This window comes from Haemaphysalis longicornis, unplaced genomic scaffold (assembly GCF_048455015.1).
Source record: "Haemaphysalis longicornis isolate Haplotype H1 unplaced genomic scaffold, Haemaphysalis longicornis Haplotype H1 scaffold_6, whole genome shotgun sequence".
Taxonomy (NCBI): Eukaryota; Metazoa; Arthropoda; class Arachnida; order Ixodida; family Ixodidae; genus Haemaphysalis; species Haemaphysalis longicornis.
In genome coordinates, this window is record NW_027526407.1 from 83,701,697 (window position 1) to 83,721,524 (window position 19,828).

A 19,828-nucleotide genomic window follows, 5' to 3' on the forward strand; every position below is an offset into this window, starting at 1 on the left:
CCTGGAAGTCCCACTTGGCGAGCACGTCATTCCACACTTTTTTTTTCTTTCCTGCAGTCTGTTTATGCTTCCCACGAGAATCACCCGACTGGAGCGGCCTTCCTGAAGCAAGTGCGCCCACTTTGGACATTCCTGTTTTTCGACCGGTACTTAGTAATTAACATCACTCTTACAGCTCTGCATAATTAACGCGCTTGTCCATTTGCATTTGCCTGACCTGTTTATTCGATGCTTTTGTCGACTGCCCCTTGAATTTGACTTAACTTTTCTGTGAATACTTTGTCCGCACTTTTTGCAGCAACTGTGGGCATTTTAGAAATCGATACCTTTCGATCGGTGCTTAGTAGCAAAAATAATTCCGATAGCTATGTATAATTAATGCACTTGTCTGATTGTACTTGACCGACCTGACGAGCAAAGTCGTTTGTTTGCTTCCACTTGAATAGAAGTTACCATTTGCGTCGATACACTGTCGAACCCGCCGCGGTGGCTCAGTGGTTATGGCGTTTTGCTGCTGAGCCTAAGGACGCGGGTTCGATTCCCGGCCGCGGCGGCACTTTTCTGATGGAGGCGAAGAGCGAAAACGCCCGTGTGTTCGAGATTTCGGAGCACGTTAAAATCCCGAGGTGGTCGAAATTAATCCGGAGCCCATCACTACGGCGCGCCTCATCGCCTGTGTAGCGTCGGCGTCTTAAGCATCACAATAAATAAATAAATAAATAAATAAATAGGATGCATTGTCGACTTTGTTTTTACTCCGTACTGTTTGTTCTTGCAAAATTCTTTATTTGCTGTATGACTGATTGGGTTTCACTGTGCTTACTCCAATTGCTTGTTGAGGAATTGAAGCCTGTTCCCATCTACGATGCTTTGACTATGATAGCACCACGAAATATTGAAATGTTCCGCCGGATTGACAATTGGCCGTGCACAATATTACCGTGCATAATATTACGAGCTATTTCACTCTGTGAAGTTGGATAACGAGAGGAGCTTTTTAGTCAAAGTTTAGGCGAAATGTATGAGCACGTAATGTTGTGCATGATGAAAGTGCCCTCACTCTTTCCCCCTGTCCCTCTCTTCGTACCCTTCCCCTTGGAGCGATCGAGTGATTGAATGATTTCACTGCGCAAGCTCACGATGCACTGGCTTGATCTTGGCTGATCTGTAGGTGAGATTGACTGAATGAGGCGTTTTCTGGGTTTATATAGTCTGGAGTAATGGCTTGTTACTCCAGAGAAGGTTATGACGGCTTTCTTTAGGAACAACAAGATGGAGCTTCTTCTTGAGTACCTAACCAGAGGGGCAACAGTGAATACTATCAGTTTGAGTATCAAACCATTGAAGTGGTTCCAGAGACAGTCCGCAAAGCATTACCTTTCGCAAAAATATGGTAGTGTTACAACGGTTAGAATAAAAGATATAGCACCATTGTCCCTAAAAAGTCGACTGGACAATGAAGGGTGTATATCTCTTACGACAATTGAAGTAATAATTGGTTTCACCAGCGACACGGAAGTTAAGTAAGCAGTCATTATGCGGCATCAGGATCCCGCCGTACATTTGTTCCGTGTCGGCACCGCTGATTTCGCGTACTCCTGAACAAGTGCTTGGACCAGCATTGGGATACGCTGCAAAGTAATGTGTACCGCTCAGGTACTTATGTTATGAGTACCTCATAGGTCTGTACACAACGCGGTGGCTCAGTGGCCAAGGCGTTGGGCGGCTGAGCACGAAAGCTGTACGTCCGGTGCGGCCGTTTTTCTAGAGCTGAAAGACTCAAATATCACGTACGCAGATATCCATGCACTTTAAAGAACCACAGGCGGTGTAAATTAATCCGCAGCCCACCACTACAGTGCCGTTCATGGCTTGTGCGCAGCTTTAGGGCGTAACAGTCCAATTTGAACACCCGCGTGCAAAATAAAGCTTGCTCATTAGGACTGTTTGATGCATCAAATTTAAATTGCTCTGTTTCTACCAGTTTTATTGGCACCGGCCATCGTTCGGGCCCGAAGGAAGCCCGCCACCAAGTGTCGCCGTAGTCGAGAGTCACAGTGCGGGTTCTCGAGAGCCGTAGTGCAGTAGTCGAGAGCGTAGTCGAGAGCCGTAGTGCGGCTATAATGAAGCATAGAGCCCTCTGGGGATACAGCAAATACGAGGTGGTAAGGGGAGTCTGGAAAGGGGTCATGGTACCAGGATTAACTTCGGCAAATTCGGTTCTGTGCATTACACCAGAGACCCAAGCGGGCCTGGAGGTAAATCAGAGGGCGGTAGGCAGATTGGCCCTAGGGGCCCACAGCAAAACTACAAATGAAGCGTTACAGGGGGATATGGGTGGGTCGTCTTTCAAGGCGAGGGAGGCGCAGAGCAAGATAAAGTTTGAGGAGAGACTTTGCAACATGGAGGACAAAAAATTGACCACGTGGTTGTTTAGGTACCTATATATGAGGAGAGTGGACGCGCGGTGGAGACGGCGGATCAAACAGCTGACCAAGCGGTACGGAAATTCGGTAGGACAAAGTGCGGTTTACACAACAGTTAAAAATCAGGTAAAGGCAGCAGAGACGACAAAGTGGGCACAGAGAATGGAAGCGAAAAAAACCATGGATACTTATAGGGCAGAGAAACAGGAAATTAACAAGGAGGGATTCTATGGCAATACGAGAGGCAGTGCATTGCTCTTCGAGGCACCGGCGGGATGCCTAAAAACTGGGGCATACACGGGTAGCTACAGGCAGCAGGATGAAACGTGTGCATGCTGCGGCAGTGATCGGGAAACTACACAACATATCGTCAGGGGCTGCACAGAGATACGACCACCGCGGGGTGAGGGGGAAACGACGCTAGCGGAGGCTTTGGGATTTGGGCAGAGGGGAAACCTGAACTTCAAGGCCATAGACGTGACGAAGAGGCAACTGTAGTGGTGGTGGAGGAAAAGTAGGGAAGGGATGGGTACGCAGGTGGAGTAATCATACGGATGAGAATTTAGAACCGCGAGGGGAGAAAAAAGGGGGCTGGGAGCGATGAGTTTAAAACAGGGAAGAGGGGGAGATCGGAGGGAGAAAGCAAATCTATTAGGTTAGCTGGGAGTAGGGCAAGTAAGCGTAATAAAACAGGCAAGTCGGTTCCTGACAACCGACGCCCCTATTTCAAAGGGAGAGCCACTAATCATCATCATCATCACCATCATCACAGAGAATGATCGTGAGGCGCTTCAATACCTCTTATCATCACTCTCATCATATCCTCTTTGGAGATAGGAAATAATCAGTGTGAGTACTATCGACGACAAAACGAAGTTTCAGCCGTTCTTAGCCCGAACACATCTGCATCGTCCATTGATAAGCGCGCTTCACTGGAACCCCTCGGGTCCGAGCAATGGGTAGACAAAGCTTTCTTGGGTGCACTGCGCAAAGCACTGGGCGTGATTTCATAAGGGACCGAACAGTCACAGCCTTTCGATCGGCTCACATGCAAAAGATTGAGGCAGTGGCCACCTGGAGGTGAAAACAACCTTCAAGAGCTTGCAGCCAACTAAGCAGTTAACGTGATAGCGGAGTAACCTGCTCGGCCCAGCAATCCCGCGCTTAGTGGGTTTGAATGCTACCCGCCAGGCCACGAACAAAGAACGGAGATTGACACAGTTGTTTGAACGAGGTATACGATTCGCGCCGGATTGAGGCCACCGGACTTTCGATTCGCTTTCCAAACAGAGTCGCTCGTGTTTTTTTGTTTTTTTTCCACCCACCGTTCTAAGTAACGAGGCCAACAGCGTTAACTAGCTATTCTCCCGCCCGGTCGGCACGCTGCGTGTCTATAAACAAGCCCCTCAAGTCGGCGGAGAAAGAAGCCGCTGGCCAGCCAGCAGGCTTCCTCGCCAAGAAGGAAAGGCACAAACAAACGCTAAACGCCTCTGCCCAGTCCCGCCGCCAAAACACTTCCCGCTCAATTCTGCGCGCGGCAACGCGGACGCCGCGCTAAGCGACGCCAGCGCCGCGAGACCGCCAATCGGCCCGGCGGCGCTCCTTTTTACTTCCCCCGGGGCCACGATTACGTCATATTGACGTCGGAAGGGGACGTCACGGCGCCGAAACCATCCCAGCGGTCCCCGCGCCAACCGGCGGCGTAGCGGGCGCCGCGCGAGAAGCGAACGCGAGGCTCCGGAGTCGAGTTGCCGGGCCTTGTTTTTCCTCCCTCTCTGCTGCGCTGGCGTTTCGCGCGCTCCTCAGCTGTTCGGCCCCTCGCAGTCGCTGCGCCGAGCTTGCTGCGTCGTCCGGCCGCCTCACGCGCGCGTTTGCGTGTGTGTGTGTTTGTGTGGTTTGTAGTTGACGCCAGCATCTCCGTGATTCGTGCGCGTTGATCTCACTACTCCTCCGTGTGCTGTGCACCGTAAGTGACGCCGGGTAGGGGGGGGAGTGAAAGTGAACATCCCACGTCCCGCCGGTGTCATTGTAGATACAGGATGGAGGAAGAGGAGGACACGTAGGGAAGAACGGAAAAGCAATTGGGACGACATGCGAGCAGCCGCTGGAGGAGGCCCCGGGTTCCCGATGCGTCGATCGTCGGAACTCCCGGACGCGTGACAGTAGACAGGCGCGCGTGTCCTGCCACACCTCCTGGGTCGACATGGCGACGTCCAGCGACCACGGGGCCTACGTCTCCGTCTGGCTGCGGCCCCCCGAGCAACAGGCCGCCTCGGGCCCGGCCGCGGCGCGGGCCCGCGCCAGCAAGTGGGCGCTGACCGCCACGCTCGGAACCGTCGCGCTTGCGACTCTGGCGCCGGACGTGGCCCGCTGCCTCCTGTCCGGATGTCTGCCGCTGTGGGCCGTGCTGTGCGCGCACTATTGGTTCTGCCTGACGACCCGAGGGACCTTCAAGGCATCGGACGGATTCGTCGTCGCCCTGGCTGGAATCGTGGGCGACATCTCGGCCGGTGGCGTCGCCGGTACATTGTCGAGTGTCGCTGCTGGCCTAGCGTCCACCGTTGTCTGGGCCGCAGTGTGTCTTTCGGCGTGCGCGGTGGCAGCGCCGCGAGCTCTGACTGCGCTGCCCTGCCTGGCAGTCCTGCGGCTCGTGGCCCTCGTGGCACTGGGAGGCTCGCCGCACTGGCTTCGCGCCACAGTGGGACACCTGTGCGGTCTGTGCGGCCTTCTGGCAGCACGCTTCACCGAGTCCCAGCTGCGCGCCGAGCACGTGTCGTCGCTGGTGTCCGCCGACGGGAGGCTCCTGGCGGTTCGCAGGCGTCGCACCGGGAGCTCGCCCGGTCTGCACGGCCTCGCCGCCAAAGGACGCCGTACCTCGATGCCCGCCCTGGGTCAACAGCGCCAGTACTACGGACCAGGGTACCAGGTGAGAAAGAACAACCTCGACAGCACCCGACCATGGCGTGCATCAGGGGTCACTGAGCCGCCACCGCGTTGTCCTCCAGGACAGTTTGAAACTTCGTCTCTTTCATTTGCCGGCCCGGAACAGCTTCGAGCAGTTCCTGGGCAGCCAAGGACTGCTCTTCCAGAGTAGAAACCCAATGGGCAAGTACAAACGGAGCTGCTCTGAAGGAACTGAACAGTCAAAATGTCAAAAAAGGGAAACCCACTGACATGGCACTGCGAACGCGCTTGATGACACTTTGCGGTGCTGGGGGGTGCGAAATGAATGTTTCATCGTCCCCTGCTCACGGCTGAGCCGAGAAAATGATTGACCTGGCTCACTCTTTCCAGCTGAGTCGCGGGAACGGAGCAGCTGTGCGCAACGTAACGTATGCTCACAGCGGAGCAGTGAAGGGAGCACACCAGATAGGCAGCAGGCGAATTCACGGCATCAGGTTTCGCGCTGCTCGTTCGATGTGCCGCTGACGTCAGAAATGCGTCTACATACGTCACGCACATGCAGACGTTGTGTAGCTCGAGTTTCCAGCTGCCGATATACTCCGATTGCACCGCTCGGGTACACACTGTGCGATATGTACAGCTGTAGAGAATCGCGTAGGTGGAAATTACCAGCACAAATATGTTTCTTCAACGGTAAGAGAGCAAGCGCAAATGGCGGAATTGGAAATGTTCAAGAATTGTGAGGAAACCTCCGAGTAGGCGGTTTCCGTTCGCCTTCTAGCGAGTGAACTTTACTTTGAAGAAGTATCCACCCGGATAATGAAATCCAGTACGTTACACACGTCTCTGTCTAGGTTAGGGTTATCGTCTATGAACATTGTAGATTGTGGAGGAACTATGCCCTAGGCGAAATATACTCACGTTCCAGTGTCTGCAACGGCTGTGTGTACATTTTGAGGCTGCTATAGGACAATCCTAAGTTCCCTTTGCATTTGATATATGGGACACAGTCTTGCAATAGCGGTCTACATGGTCAAATGGGATTTACATGGCTACTTGATAAACGTAGTTAATTCGTTCCATTTGCTGCACCAGGACGCGGGCTGAAGACAGCGTTCCGTAACAGTGCCTACTTTAGTGCCTGGTAGGGTGCACCTATCGCGGAGATTGCACCGACTGCACTGAAACGAAAATTGGATGTACGTCACAGCCCGAAACATTTGAAAGGTAATGCAAAAATTAGCGGGGAAAACGCCCTATTGCTCGGTACAACATATCATGGTGTGTACAGCTGCAATGAATGACATGAAATCTCTCTTCGATGACCCCTCTAAATGTCTATATAAAAAGCTTTGTGGGAGATGTCGGATGTTACAGCCACAAACCGGGAACAGGAATGCGAGTGCTACGTTTTCTTACCATTTTTTCAACTTTTACAAATGTAACTCAAAAATCGACCGCGCTTAATTAGGAACCATAGTTTCTCGTAATACCGTAAGAAATCTACGGAGAAGACCCACAAGCACGCGCCTCCTCGTCTTGGTTTTCGAGCTGTATGGTCAGGAGGCATGGTTTTCTCTCAAGGAACTCCTACGCGTGGGGTTTAGTTTTCATAGCACTAGCTGCGGGGTTGGCGCTAATTCTGCATCATAGTTTAGACCAGACAAATGGTAAGTGTGCGTTTCACCCTGAGCTGAACGAAATCGTGGTAGAATGGTGCACCCCATTTATGGTGCACCATTGGTGACCTCATCTACGCTACTTCAGCTCATTTATAAGTTATTCATGGAGCGTCTAAGGAAGCATGAATGAAGCATGTATATCTTAGAGTACTGTACCAATGACCTGCACATAAAGATCAGCTCCGCTATTGAGGAAATTACCAAAACATTTGTCCCCCAAAACGTTTAATATACCCACCGTTTAGAGTTCTAACTTGATCATGGCGTTTTGGCTGCGCCTCTTACCGCCGCGGTTCGAAAATGTCAGATTACTGTCTTGCCAGACGGAAGAAACGAAGAAATGCAGGAAGAAAGAAGAATTGCTCCTGGCATACCTGCTTGAGTGCATCTGAAGCATTATAGCTAATGCGTTCCGTTCCGCTGACAGAGATCACTCCGTGGCGCATAAAGGCCAGGCGCCCTATGCCTTCAGCCACACCATCAGGCGATTGCTGCGCCAACTGCTTTGTGTGTCTGTCTGGTGAAGATAGCCACAATGTCTCTGTTTCATAATCCTTCGCAAATGTATGTGCGCGCAGTGTGCGCGGTGGCATCCAATGAATGCCATCAGCCCTTCCGCCTGCCTTTTCCTTGTTCACATTACTGGCTTCTCCTTTTTCAAATAAAAGGTATGCATCACAGAGAGCGAGAGAGAGAGTGAGAAAGAGATAGACTTTATGGTCACATTAAACCTATTCATACTCTTCCACAAGGAGAACCGTGGGCAGGTGGTCAAGGGGAGCGTCGACGCCAACCACACTCGCCAGTTAAGAGTAGAGGTGTTAGGGTAATGAGGGGACTGTTGGACAGCGCGGCAGGAGAAAAGGATGTCAATATGCCTCAACTTTAGCCTAAACAATATACCTCAACATTTACATACGCAGAGGGGCAGTTGTGAGAGGATGGGTCGGACGGATAACTGTAGAGGTAAAAACGTGCCGGAGTGGTGCGGGTGTTCAGCTGGATTGCCCGGAGGGTGTGAACTTGTGCAATGGAAGAAGAGTAGGATGGCGGAAGATTCGGTAGCGAGTGCCGAAGCTGTTGATAGTGCTGCTTGAGGGTCTTCTTGTAGAAATATGCCTCGTCCGTTATGGGCGGAACAGGCTAAGGGATTACCGCTGGCAGGCTAGTAATCTCGCGGGCCAGCTGGTGAATCAGCTTATTGCCGATGATCCTTGAGTGGCCTGGCACCCGCACCACAGCGACCGAGAAAGGGGAGAGGAGCGAGACAGTATCAGAGAGGGTGTCACGCAGACCTTTGCGAAGTCGGTTGAATGCATCACATCGTGTTGTGTTTCGCCTCCGACTCGATGGAGTGGAAGAATGACAGAAAGTATTGGCGAGCAGGCCATTGTCGTTCGTGTAATTGTACTGCATGTGTAAGTGTAGTAGGTGCTGTTGTTAGTGTATTAGATGCTCGAGTAAGTGCAGTGGATGGTGTTGAGAATTGTGTTAACGTGTCTGGTGTTTTTTTGGATGCCGTTTTGCCGCTACTGTGTGTTTCTGCCCATTTTCTTACAGCGATTACTCGATGACTCAGTTTGAAACAAAAATATATTCAAATGCAAGTTCCGAATTTTGATTTTGAAACAATTCGTTATATAAATGGCGATTCTGGAATAGAAGCACGTTACAACGGAAACGTTCCGTATTTCCTGGTCGACCATTCGAGGGTTTCTATCAATAGGTTCTTGATGACTGGTCATTTTAATTACACGAGGTTTTTGTATTAAAACATAGTAACCCATTAACGCTGTGCGGTCCAGAACGTTTACCCATTTTCCGGCCGTTCCGGTCCGAAATTACTTTGCCAGTTTCTGGCGCCGCGAAGAAAAACACAAAATATGCTAGAAAAACTCACAGGATATTTATTTTTCTTTTGCATTATGCTTGCAACATTGAAAGCAAGCAAACTTATTTCACCGGAGGCGTCCGTTTCAAGGCATCTCCACAGCAGTTGATCCTAACCTAATTTTCTGAGTTCAAAAGCTCGATCAACTATTCTGCTACCCTTCTCATCTGCTGTTTCAGCGTGGATCAATGAACTTCCGAATAATGAACTTTATGAGAGCAATTGAACTTGTGAGGGAAAGTTCAGAGATAGCAATGACTATTCTCCAACAAGTGTCCCTGCTTCGCTGGCTCCTTGTACCTAAAGCGAGCAATGATAAGATGATTTGCGCTTATGCGTTGTGCCAGCTAGATGTTATTTTGATTTAGAACACCTAAATCAGACTACCGAAACGATTAAACAACGTCAGTAGTAGCACACGTTCGCACATATTTAAGGCTCTGCGCATCAAGTTCATAGGGTGCTTCATAATTTGCTAGATAGTATGCTTAAGGCGGTCAAATTTAATTGAAGGGACATTTAAGCCGCGGAACAAGTATAATCAGTCCTTTTTTGTCATCGAGAATGACCTCTTTTACCTTAGTTACTCTTTGTTTGGACGGTAAAACTGCTCCCTTCAAAAAAGATTACAGGGAAAGAAATATTTTTGTGATGCCCTGCTTGTTTTTTGTGACGTCTAAATTCTAAAACAATAGAAAGCAAAGCAGTTGTGAACCTCTCCTGGGGCAAGAAATCTTGCGCACGCACTTTCAAGCTCACACGTTATTGTTCCTTTCACACACGATTTAATTTACCACCATGTGATTTAACACGTTGCAGTACAAGAAAGTGTCACTGCCATGGTGGCAGTCATCTCCCTGTTCACATTACAATCTACGTAATTCAAAATGTTGTAGTTAATCCCTCCATCAAGCTTTTGGTCGAAGCCTATTTTGTTTAAGGTCGATTTGCTGCCACTCCGTTTAACAGATGGTCAACCTATGGTCCGTCCTGCGGATGACGCGTTCCTCCGATCTCCACTTTCTTTGCTTAATTTGAACCAGAATATCTTCCACGCGAGTCTGTTGCCTAAATCATTTATCTTTTTTTATTCCTAAGTGCGACCCCCAGCATTCTTCTGTAGATAGCCCGTTGATCCGATATAAGTTCCATTTCAAGTCTCTAAGTCAGACCCCAAATTTCTGCCCCTTTCTTCGTTACTTGAAGAACGCATTGGTTGTACACAGCTCATTGAGTGACAGAGGAACCTCACTGTTCAAAATATCAACATTGCTAACGAAAGCAGAGCACCAAATAATTAAGTCGAACACGATTCACAAGGCATAGCCGCTGAATGTTCTACATTTGCAAATTACTGTGGTTTATATATCGAATAACTGGCTTCGTGCATCCATTGCTTTGTTGTGTCAGCGAATATTTTCTGCTCTGCCTCAGAAGTAAGCTACAAATGTAGCAGGAGAACGGTGACGACTTGAATGACCAGGGGGAGATTCGTTCGTAGGCAGAAAAATAACGACCAAGTGAATAGAGAGCTCGAGGCTCTGTCAAAGTTTTCGAAAACGCTGGAAATATTTTGCAACAGACGTACGAATGCCAAGAAATGCACATAATTTTTCGTGGTATGCTTTATTATTCAGTGCGTAGAAGAAATAACACGGCTGCGTATGCCTTATATCATCATAACCTTTCCAAAATACCACCAGCCACAAATACGAAATGCAATGGTTTTCGTAACTGGAGCCATAGACGAACTCGTTTTGCAACAGGTATTTCTAAATCGTTCTCACATTTATGGCTATTTTTGCGCAGCCCGCGTCCTTTGGTGTTGAAGCTGTAATGGCACAACTGCTTTCGTTATTTATGTGGCTGTTATTTTAATGTCAAAGCAATAGCACGAGAGGTGAATAGCGATATACGTGAAGATACATGTGGAGTTTCCTCCGTGCGTAAAAACAAATTGTCGCATTTTTTGGCAATATTACAATTTTGTGCATGGTTTGACTAGTTTTTGTTATGGCTGAAAATGGTTTTCGCTTCAAATCGCCCAAGTACCTAATAGAAACACTTCGGAGAACTCAACAGTTCTTATCAATTTGCAGTTGTGATGAGTGATGTTATTTCTTGCTAAGGTATCGGTAAGTTCTATGTACTCGCAGACCGTTGTGTCCGCAGTGATTTTTGTTATCTCGATCACACACATGGGCAAGAAACAGCTGTGCTGTGCGCACTATTTAATAAGGCAATCGCTTTATGCCGTTTAGGTTTCGTACAGAAAATTGGAGGAGCTTTCAACGCCTACCAAAGTAATGCCGCAATTGTTTTGATGGTGAACGTTCCCAAATATGCATATTTTGGGGGATGCGTTTTCTAGAGCATTTTGACCCCCCGTGCCTGATGATATCTTTAGGCTTAATGCTTGGAGAACCGATGAAGGTTGCAGGAGGTGAAAGAGAAACGATTGTTTTTTTATGAAATACAGATTTTACGTCAACAGTTTGACCGAAACATCTTTAGTGTATTTGATTCCTCATTGAGAAATGAGAATACATCGGCTTCGCTGAAATTGCTAAGAAATCCAAGATCAAACACATCCTTAGTTCTTCTTACGTGTATTCTACGCGAAAGCATTAGATTTTTTCTACGATTAATCTGTTGTTCTTGCGCCTCGCCTTGTCGTAGTTGTGCATTCTATTGAAACTTACGGCGTTTAGCTCCAGCCTGGCGTTATCTTACTTAACCATCCGCCTGCCATCGCACTGACCGTAAACTTGCGTGGCATTCCTTTCGCTTCTTGCTAGTTGTTGTGTGTTGTGTTTGTTTAGGTATGGTGAGCGCCTGCCTCTTTCCTCATCGTGTGGCATTCTTGCGTTCCCTCATTATATATCGGGGCATACTTTCGTGGCCGTCTAAGTTTCCCGGATGCCTCAGAATAATCACTAAAGAGGTCGTCACACACACACGCAGAGTGAGACACGGGATACAATGCCCTCTTTTGATGGTCATAGGTATGCTGACGTCCGAGTTAAATGGGAATTGGTAACGGGCAGTGGGACTGCAACTGCAATCGTCACTGGGCAATCTTTTTGAGCGGGTATGTGATAATTGTGGGTGGGTATGCTGACGGCTCAGCAAATGGTGTTTTTGGCACCACCGTAAGCACGCCGGGCCCCACATTTTTCAAGACCGGGTCATATACGGCTCCCGCCATAAGAAAGGTGGTGTAGAAGAATCCGCAAGGCATCTAAACTGTTTCTTAAATGCACTAACTTGTGCACTGACCGGATGTTATCTTTAACCCTATAATCCAGCAGCAGTCATTAAAAACTTTAGATGGGAACTATAAGGGGGACCCAAATTTGCCCATAGCGGGGAAAAACAGCGACAAAAGTTTTTACAGGTAGTGTGGACAAGAGAGTGCGTGTCACCGATGACTATCTTGCGTTGCCATTTTTAGAGTTCGACTTCTCAGTATTTGGTGTTTTCGCAACTATTACCACAGAATGCGTACAACGCAGATTTGTGTGTACGTACGCTGATCACAAATACCTTCCACCAGAATTCCATTCTCCCCTTATATAGCATTACGGCACAGTTGACGGGTCTTGCTGCCGTACCAATTTTTTTATCGACCCGGGTTGTAGATTGTTGCAGAAATCTTTTCATTCCCTAATTTCCGGTAATATCAGGACATGTTCTGCGCATGCCCAGTTACATCGTCCTGTCGACTGCGCCAGTTACAATGACCTTAGCGCAGCCCTTTGACAAAGTGGCAGGCACTAGGGTGAGGAAGCAAAAAGTTCTATACTTTCTTGGTGAGCAGAGTTCTATTTTAGAATATCAGGTCTACGCAATTTTTTGTGAAGTCTTCTACGTACGTTCGTACTCCTCAGTACCGTGATGGTGCTGAATAAAGAGCTGGTTCAAGGTGGGGACATTAAGAGGTAGCGGCGGTCATTCTACCGCTCGATAGCTAGAAAACGGAAAAATTATACCGCTCATTACTGCAGACAATGCCGCACACGCAAGCTGTCACATGGCTGTATTTCACAAGTGCCAAAACGCTTCTAACCTGTAATACGACAAAATGACAACAGTTGGAACAGCAGGGCGCCCGATGGACATGACTAGCAGTAAGGGAAGGGTATGGAGTAGGGGAAGGGTATGCGGGCAGGGTGTGGAGTAGGGGAGAGTATGGGGGCAGGGTTTGGAGTAGCGGAAGGGTATGGGGGCAGGGTATACGGAGTAGAGGAAGGGTGTGGGGGCAGAATATGGAGCAGGGGAAGGATTTGGGCATATGGGAAGGAGTAGGGGAAGGGAAGGGGGGCAGGGTATGGAGTAGGTGAAGGACATTGGAGCAAAAAATGAACTTGAGACTCACAGTACAAGAGTGGTTGGGGATATGTGTGAGGCATCTTCGTCCTGCAGTGGACTTTGACTGAAGAAGAAGATGATGATGAGTGTACTTTAGTCTCTGAAAATTCACATTATGTTATAAACTACGTTCTTTACGACGACGCAAAACTGTCTTTTTCTTGTCGCCATTCCGGCGCTTCAGTCTATGCTGTCTGTAGCAGTACCAATTTGGCGCCATAGAAAAAAATTGTTGCAATATAAGTCATAGTAAAAATCAGTGGCATAGCAGAAATGGCCTAGTAGAAATAAACCCAGCGCATCCGCCTTTAATCGTCGTGTTTTTCACGAAAAAGCAATGGTTTTGTGGAGGAATTTCAGAAGTGCTATTTTCCGACGAGGGAAAAGATGCCTGTGCGAAGGAGGGTGCTCGCGCACGTATGCGTGACTGCTCGTAAATTCCAAACATGTAAATGCAGTGCTATATTATTTTCTATACAGTCGCCAAATGCGAGGGCAGACTTGTTGCTTCGTGACTGCCGGAGGCGGTGAAAAGCGGCAATGGTAAAGAGCGCGTGGCTTTTCAGGTCACTGCGCGTTTTTCTGCCCTACTAAGCAGTGTTTTGGCGCGTGCACGTGCGCTGTAAATCAATGAAGCCTGCCACGCTATGGCGAGATTCATATAAAGTTCGTAGCATCCTCTTCCGGTTGCGTGCTGCAGGAATAGTAATAATAGACTGCGCACCCCAATACTTTGAACATGGCCTATTTACCCACGTTTCCGTTTAGCGCCGGATGACGAAAAACAGTCTTTCCCGCCATTATATCTCTTGTTTCATTCAATACGCCGACTGTCGACATTCCTCTACCACGCGTACCACTCAGCAGGTTACTGTTAGTTCGGTGTTTTTATTTTTCCTGACCTGATGTAGCAGAAACGTAGGCAAATAACAGCGTTCTAAGCGAGTGATATCGCGCTAGCGTGCGGGACCCGAGGCAATTTCTTCTACAGTTCATAACGGTGTTGAGCTGCGCTCAAAGTGCCTTCAGCAACATGGGTCGAGTAAGAAGCCGAGACAAGTACTCAGGCCAATCAGATCTTTCACTCGAACTTTTATTTTCGAGCGTTTTTTCGCAAGCTCTAAGTTTCAGTCGGATATGTACGCTCTGTTATCAAGGTACGACTTCTCCGCGGACCACGCGAAATTGACGAGCATGCGCCTTTGAATTGTCTGTTCTGAAGGAACCCGAAAAAAGTAATACACTGGCTAGGGATCAAAACGGCTGGTTTTATAAGATTTCGTAGAACTTTTTAATAACGCTACTAAGCACCATGTTCTGATTAAAAAATCATACACGCCTCTGCAAATGACGACGACGTTGAACTCGAAGTTTAATCGTGACGGATTCTTTTGTTGTCGTGTACGTTTTCCGAACCGCTTTGACCATGTCAAAATGGAGCAACCGGATAGACGTTGGCTTCACAGCGCCAGAAACCCGGGTTCGATTCCGTCCACGGGAAGCGTTTTTTTGTCTTTCACCGAGGCGTTTTTGCGTTACAGACGCCGTCAGCCAGAACACTAAAGCTTCGCTTTAAACTCATATTCGTGTCTGTCACATTCCAAATGCTGTACACGGAATTGTAGCTTTATTAAGTTCGTGAAATAGCCGGAATTGCTGGAAGAATCAAACCAACGATTGTCAAGGCTGCGAGCAAGCTGGTTTTCTTTTTCATGTTTAAAGTACATTCATGGCGCTACCTTCAGGTATGCAGATTTTTAATTGATTAACAGCAACAAAACGCCAAGAATTAGCGAGATTTTACTCTGTGAAGATAGATGGCCAGCGAATCTGTAGCCCATCATACGGGGTTGAAGAAGAGTACGTGTGTTTATTTTAAATATTTAGTAGTGCTAGTGACGATAGCCTTGTGGTTACTGTGATATGTACTGATTAGTTTGGTTACAACGTTATGCAGACAGATTCCTGGCCGAAGTAAAATCTATACGCACAGTTGTTCGGTAGTTGAGTGACTGCGATTGGTGTTGAAATTGAAAATAATCTCTTTTTGCACAAATTTAATCAACACTTTTGTGCCTGGTTTTGAAGTGTCTACATTAAAAAATTGAAAACAATCTCTTTTTGCACAAACTTAATGAAACATTTTGTGCCTGGTTTTGAAATGTCTACATTGAAGTCTCCAGTGATGATCACTGAGGTATAGCGTCATCAAGGCTAACCGGTGCTAAGCAATCAGCCATGAGATTATTGATATCACAGTTGGGTCTGCTTGGAGATATATACGCACTGGGCGTCAAAATTCAATTTTTTTACTTTGTACGGGCAAGACACGCAACCAGTAGGTGTCGTTGTACCCTTGCCTGGCAAGGGTGTATGGTTTTGGGTAAAATGTAAGTCTTGGAAGTCTATCTTTGCAAGACCTATGCAAGAACGCTGGTTTTGGGAGAAATGTATGTCTATATATACATGACCAATGCACAGTAGCCCCTTGATTTGAATGTTTATATTGTTGGAGTGCAACCTCTTCCAAAATAAAAACGTCTTGCCTGCTTTGGAGACACAGATATTACAACTTCGGAGGGACAATTTCGGACAGTTGAATTTTTCCATTGCCTACTAGGTTGTTTGGTTGATGTGAAGCATTGTACTCTAGTTCAAGGTGTGCAAACATAACTGGATGAACTCCTTCTTGTGTGACTTGTAGACATGCACACTAGAGTCGCCGACGACCTACACATATTATGTATGATGCTACATGCTGCTTGATTATCTTCTCCTTTTTCAGATAGAATCGCGTCTACCCATTGCCTTCTCGTTTTCTCTTGTCACTCCTCCTAGGCACGCAGTTCTTCGGGAGTCCTAGCTCCACGTGGCATTATTCGCATAACGCCACTAGAATACAAATCGAATGCCTCCTGCACGCACGGAACAACGTAATTTCCCTGGTTTCGTCTCTAGAAGACGAATTACATAACGGATACATCCCCATTGCAGTATTCTTGGACATAAAATCGGCATTCGATTCCGTTTTCCATGATGCAATTCTAACATCTCTTGCTGCTCTTGGCTTCGGGGGAAAACTTTATGCGTGGATAACAAACTACCTACAGGGGCGAGAACTCTTCATGTGCACTCCAGAAGGCCCAACGTCCTACTACGCTATGCAAAAAGGAGTGCCTCAAGGGGCCGTTTTGAGCCCTCTCCTGTTCAACCTGACACTCATCCACCTAAAGCGAGTCCTCCCGGGTGGCGTACATATCACACTCTATGCGGACGACATCTGCATTTGGAGTGCGGCGCGGTCACGTCGCACCACACAACAAAGACTGCAGAAAGCTCTTGCGAAAATATCAGCATACCTTTCGCCAATAGGACTGCATTTATCCTCTGAGAAAAGTGTTTCGATGGCTTTTACTCGCAAGAGCATGAAGCAATATCCATTAGTCCTCGGAGGCCGTACCCTGCAATATGTACGTACTCAAAGATTCCTCGGAATCTTAATAGACCGCAGTATTCCGTGGGCTCCGGAGGTTAAAAGGCTCCGTACGAGAATATCTGCGATGTCAAAGATCGTCGGGTATCTTGCCGGTAGTCGATGGGGCAGTGACTGCCGCTCCATGATACTACTCTGTAAAGCCTATGTCGACGGCATACTGCGCTACAGTCTCCCTGTCCTCCAAAATATGTCACCAACAAGCAGGAAACAGCTAGACGCGGCAAGAAACAATTGCCTCCGTATCTGCCTCGGACTTCCCAGAGGGTCGTCGTGCTTGGGTACTGTCGCTGAAGCTGGCTGTCTGCCCTTGGACGTGATTAGGCTCCAAGAAACCATGCGGATACACCTGCGACATCGGATGCACGCCAAAACCCGTACAATAACCCGACTGATAGAAAATGGGAACTCAAGTTTCGGTCGAACATTGAAGTCGTTGCACCTTTCGATTCCCACCCAGGCACCAAATTCAATGCCGTCTCATTTCCCGCCCTGGACCCTACCGCCATTGCATATTAGATGCAACATCCCGGGAATCGACTCTAAAAAATATGAATCAAAGCGGCTTGTTACAGTTGACACTCTGCCACATTTGCCGACTATACTCAGGCACAAAACAAATTTTTACAGACGGGTCGTGTACGCCTGGCCGCAGTTCCTCCGGGATCTTCATCTCGTCCACTGGACAGACGTTCTCTTATCGTCTCGAGCGGGCAACGTCATCTATGTCAGCCGAGCTTCACGCCATCAAGGAAGTCATCCGGTACATTCTCCGCCAACCGCCGGGGCAATGGACCATCTTCACAGATTCCAAGGCAGCCCTCCAAAGTCTACTGCGCAACGACTGCTTCAGCATTCACGAACACGCCTCTCGTGAAATAACTTACTTGCACCACCAGGCCAAAGACACTGGGCACCAAGTGACATTTCAGTGGCTACCAGGCCACTGTGGTGTTCCAGGTAATGAAAATGCAGATGAAGCAGCTCGCAGGGGCCTTCAAATGCATAATATGAGGAAGGTCTTCTTCACCAAACATGATGCCTCAGCTATGACGAAGGCACTTGTTTTAATGGAGCGGAACCGTCTCTGGTCTCTTCCAGAGCACCACTATCCGTTCTTGCAATACATAGACCCCGAGCTGAGGATTAAGCTACCAGAGCGACTTCCGCGCCGACTAGAAACTTTGTATCACCGATTACGACTCAATGCAGCGCTTACAAAAACTTACCTGTTTCGACTTGGCGCCACCTCGAATCCTTACTGCGATAACTGCGGATCGCCAGAAACCGTGGAACACGTACTGTTAGAGTGCCCCGCTTACATGCTCGCAAGGTGCCGTTTGGAGCAGAAGATCGAACACCTACGCCCAGGACCAATCAGCCTACAAGTGCTCCTTGGCCCCTGGCACACTCCTTCAGCACAACGCAAAGCACTAAAGGCGTTGTTTGAATACCTGGACGGGATCGGCGTCACTGAACTGATTTAAACTACTGAGAACATGACGTTCGTCGAACTGTTCACACAAACTACATGATGCCCGTTTCTTTTTTTTTTTTTACTTCTCTTCTCTTTCTTCTGCCCTGCATCTATAGGGCCTTTTCTACCCTCCCCTACCCATTGTGGGTGGTACGATTCCGGCAAAACTCTCGGCTTTCTCCTCTAATAAAGAGCTTTCTCTCTCTCTGTCTCCTGCACGCACGTGTTTTCATTCGCGAACACAACTCCTGCCACTCTACCCATGTACATGAATCTCCTTTTTAAAACAGAAACAACTGTGGGTGTCACTAGTGTCACTAGATAAGCTTACAGAGTATCGGCACTCTTTTTTCCTGTTGTTCCGTGCCGCCGCCATGATCATTGGTCAGTTCGCATCACGTGACATTGGTTTACACTTCGACGGTTCATGGGCGCCGCCATTTTGTTGGTTGTGCATTTTCAGTCGGTAAACTGTGGAAGATTTAGCTTGCCCTCCCTGCTCTGCGGCTGCGCGCGACTAACGTTCGAACACGAATCAAAGATAACGCGTGTAGCAGCATTTCAGCAGCTGAAGTGATTACGAAGATGTATCTTGCTGTATCTGTATCTGTTTTGCTGTATCTTCTGCAGTGTTGTTAACAAACGCCCCGCTAGAAGTTAGCCGCGAGGCGGTAGAAGAGGCAATCTCACAACACTGATAAACGCCAAAATGGCCGCCGTTGCTGACCTGCGTGCCTCAGTGGAGGTACTTTTATACTTTATCTAGTGACACTAGGTGTCACCAACCACTTTTGTTCACTATTCTTGTTGCAGTGCTATTCACGTTCTTACATGCCTATGCATTTGCTCTTATGTGCCCATAATTCAACAAAAATGTCATGAAATAATAATAAATCTCTCTGGCAGGGTTGACATATGCTCGCTTGATAGTTCATCTGCAATCACACCCGCACCGTTTCGTTGATGTTTTGAATGTAACCTGGTAGGCGAATGTCAGCTAATTTAAAGCGAGGCTGCAACACTTCGAATGAACGATTTTACTCTTTCGTTGGCATCTGGAAGCACTGCGAAAACTATAGTTATCGCCAGCATGGAGAGGCACTGCGTGATTTACTCTTCGCAGCCGATACTCCTTTTGTTTCTGCTTTTCTTTTGTGGCCTTCTTTTTAAAGCGGCTATCGAATGCGTTCATTCCGGCAACCGAAGGAAAGACGACCAGTAGCCGCTACACCGCTCTAATGATGTAATTCAAGCGGTCGAAGAACGCCTACACCTGGAAAGAAAGAAAAATCTTTTGAGCAAATTTCGAAGATATCTGGTGGGCCCACAGTAGTCAATTTTGGTTGCCATACTTTGCGACCCCCTTATCTAAGTACTGGATGTGTTGGTTGACTACGTTCGGCAAGCATTTAAGATTTCGGAAAAGTGATTGATTGATTGCTGAGGGATTTAACACGCCGACGCTTCACATGCGATGAGGCCTGCCGTAGTGGAGGGCCCGGGATTAATTTTGACCACCTAAGGGTCTTTTAACGTGCGCCGAAATCCCGAACGCACGGGTGCTTTTGCATTTTCGCCTCCACC

General features: G+C 48.0%; 1 protein-coding gene across 1 annotated transcript in view; it reads left to right on the forward strand.

Moving 5' to 3' along the window:
- Positions 1–4,112: 4,112 nt before the first annotated feature.
- The window catches only part of LOC144143595 (cGMP-inhibited 3',5'-cyclic phosphodiesterase 3A-like), a 359,773-nt gene continuing 344,057 nt past the window's right edge, over positions 4,113–19,828 (forward strand). The window contains exon 1 of the mRNA XM_077675414.1: positions 4,113–5,352. Coding sequence (XP_077531540.1) covers positions 4,630–5,352 — 723 coding nt within the window. The 5' untranslated portion in view covers positions 4,113–4,629. The remainder of the gene's footprint in view (positions 5,353–19,828) is intronic.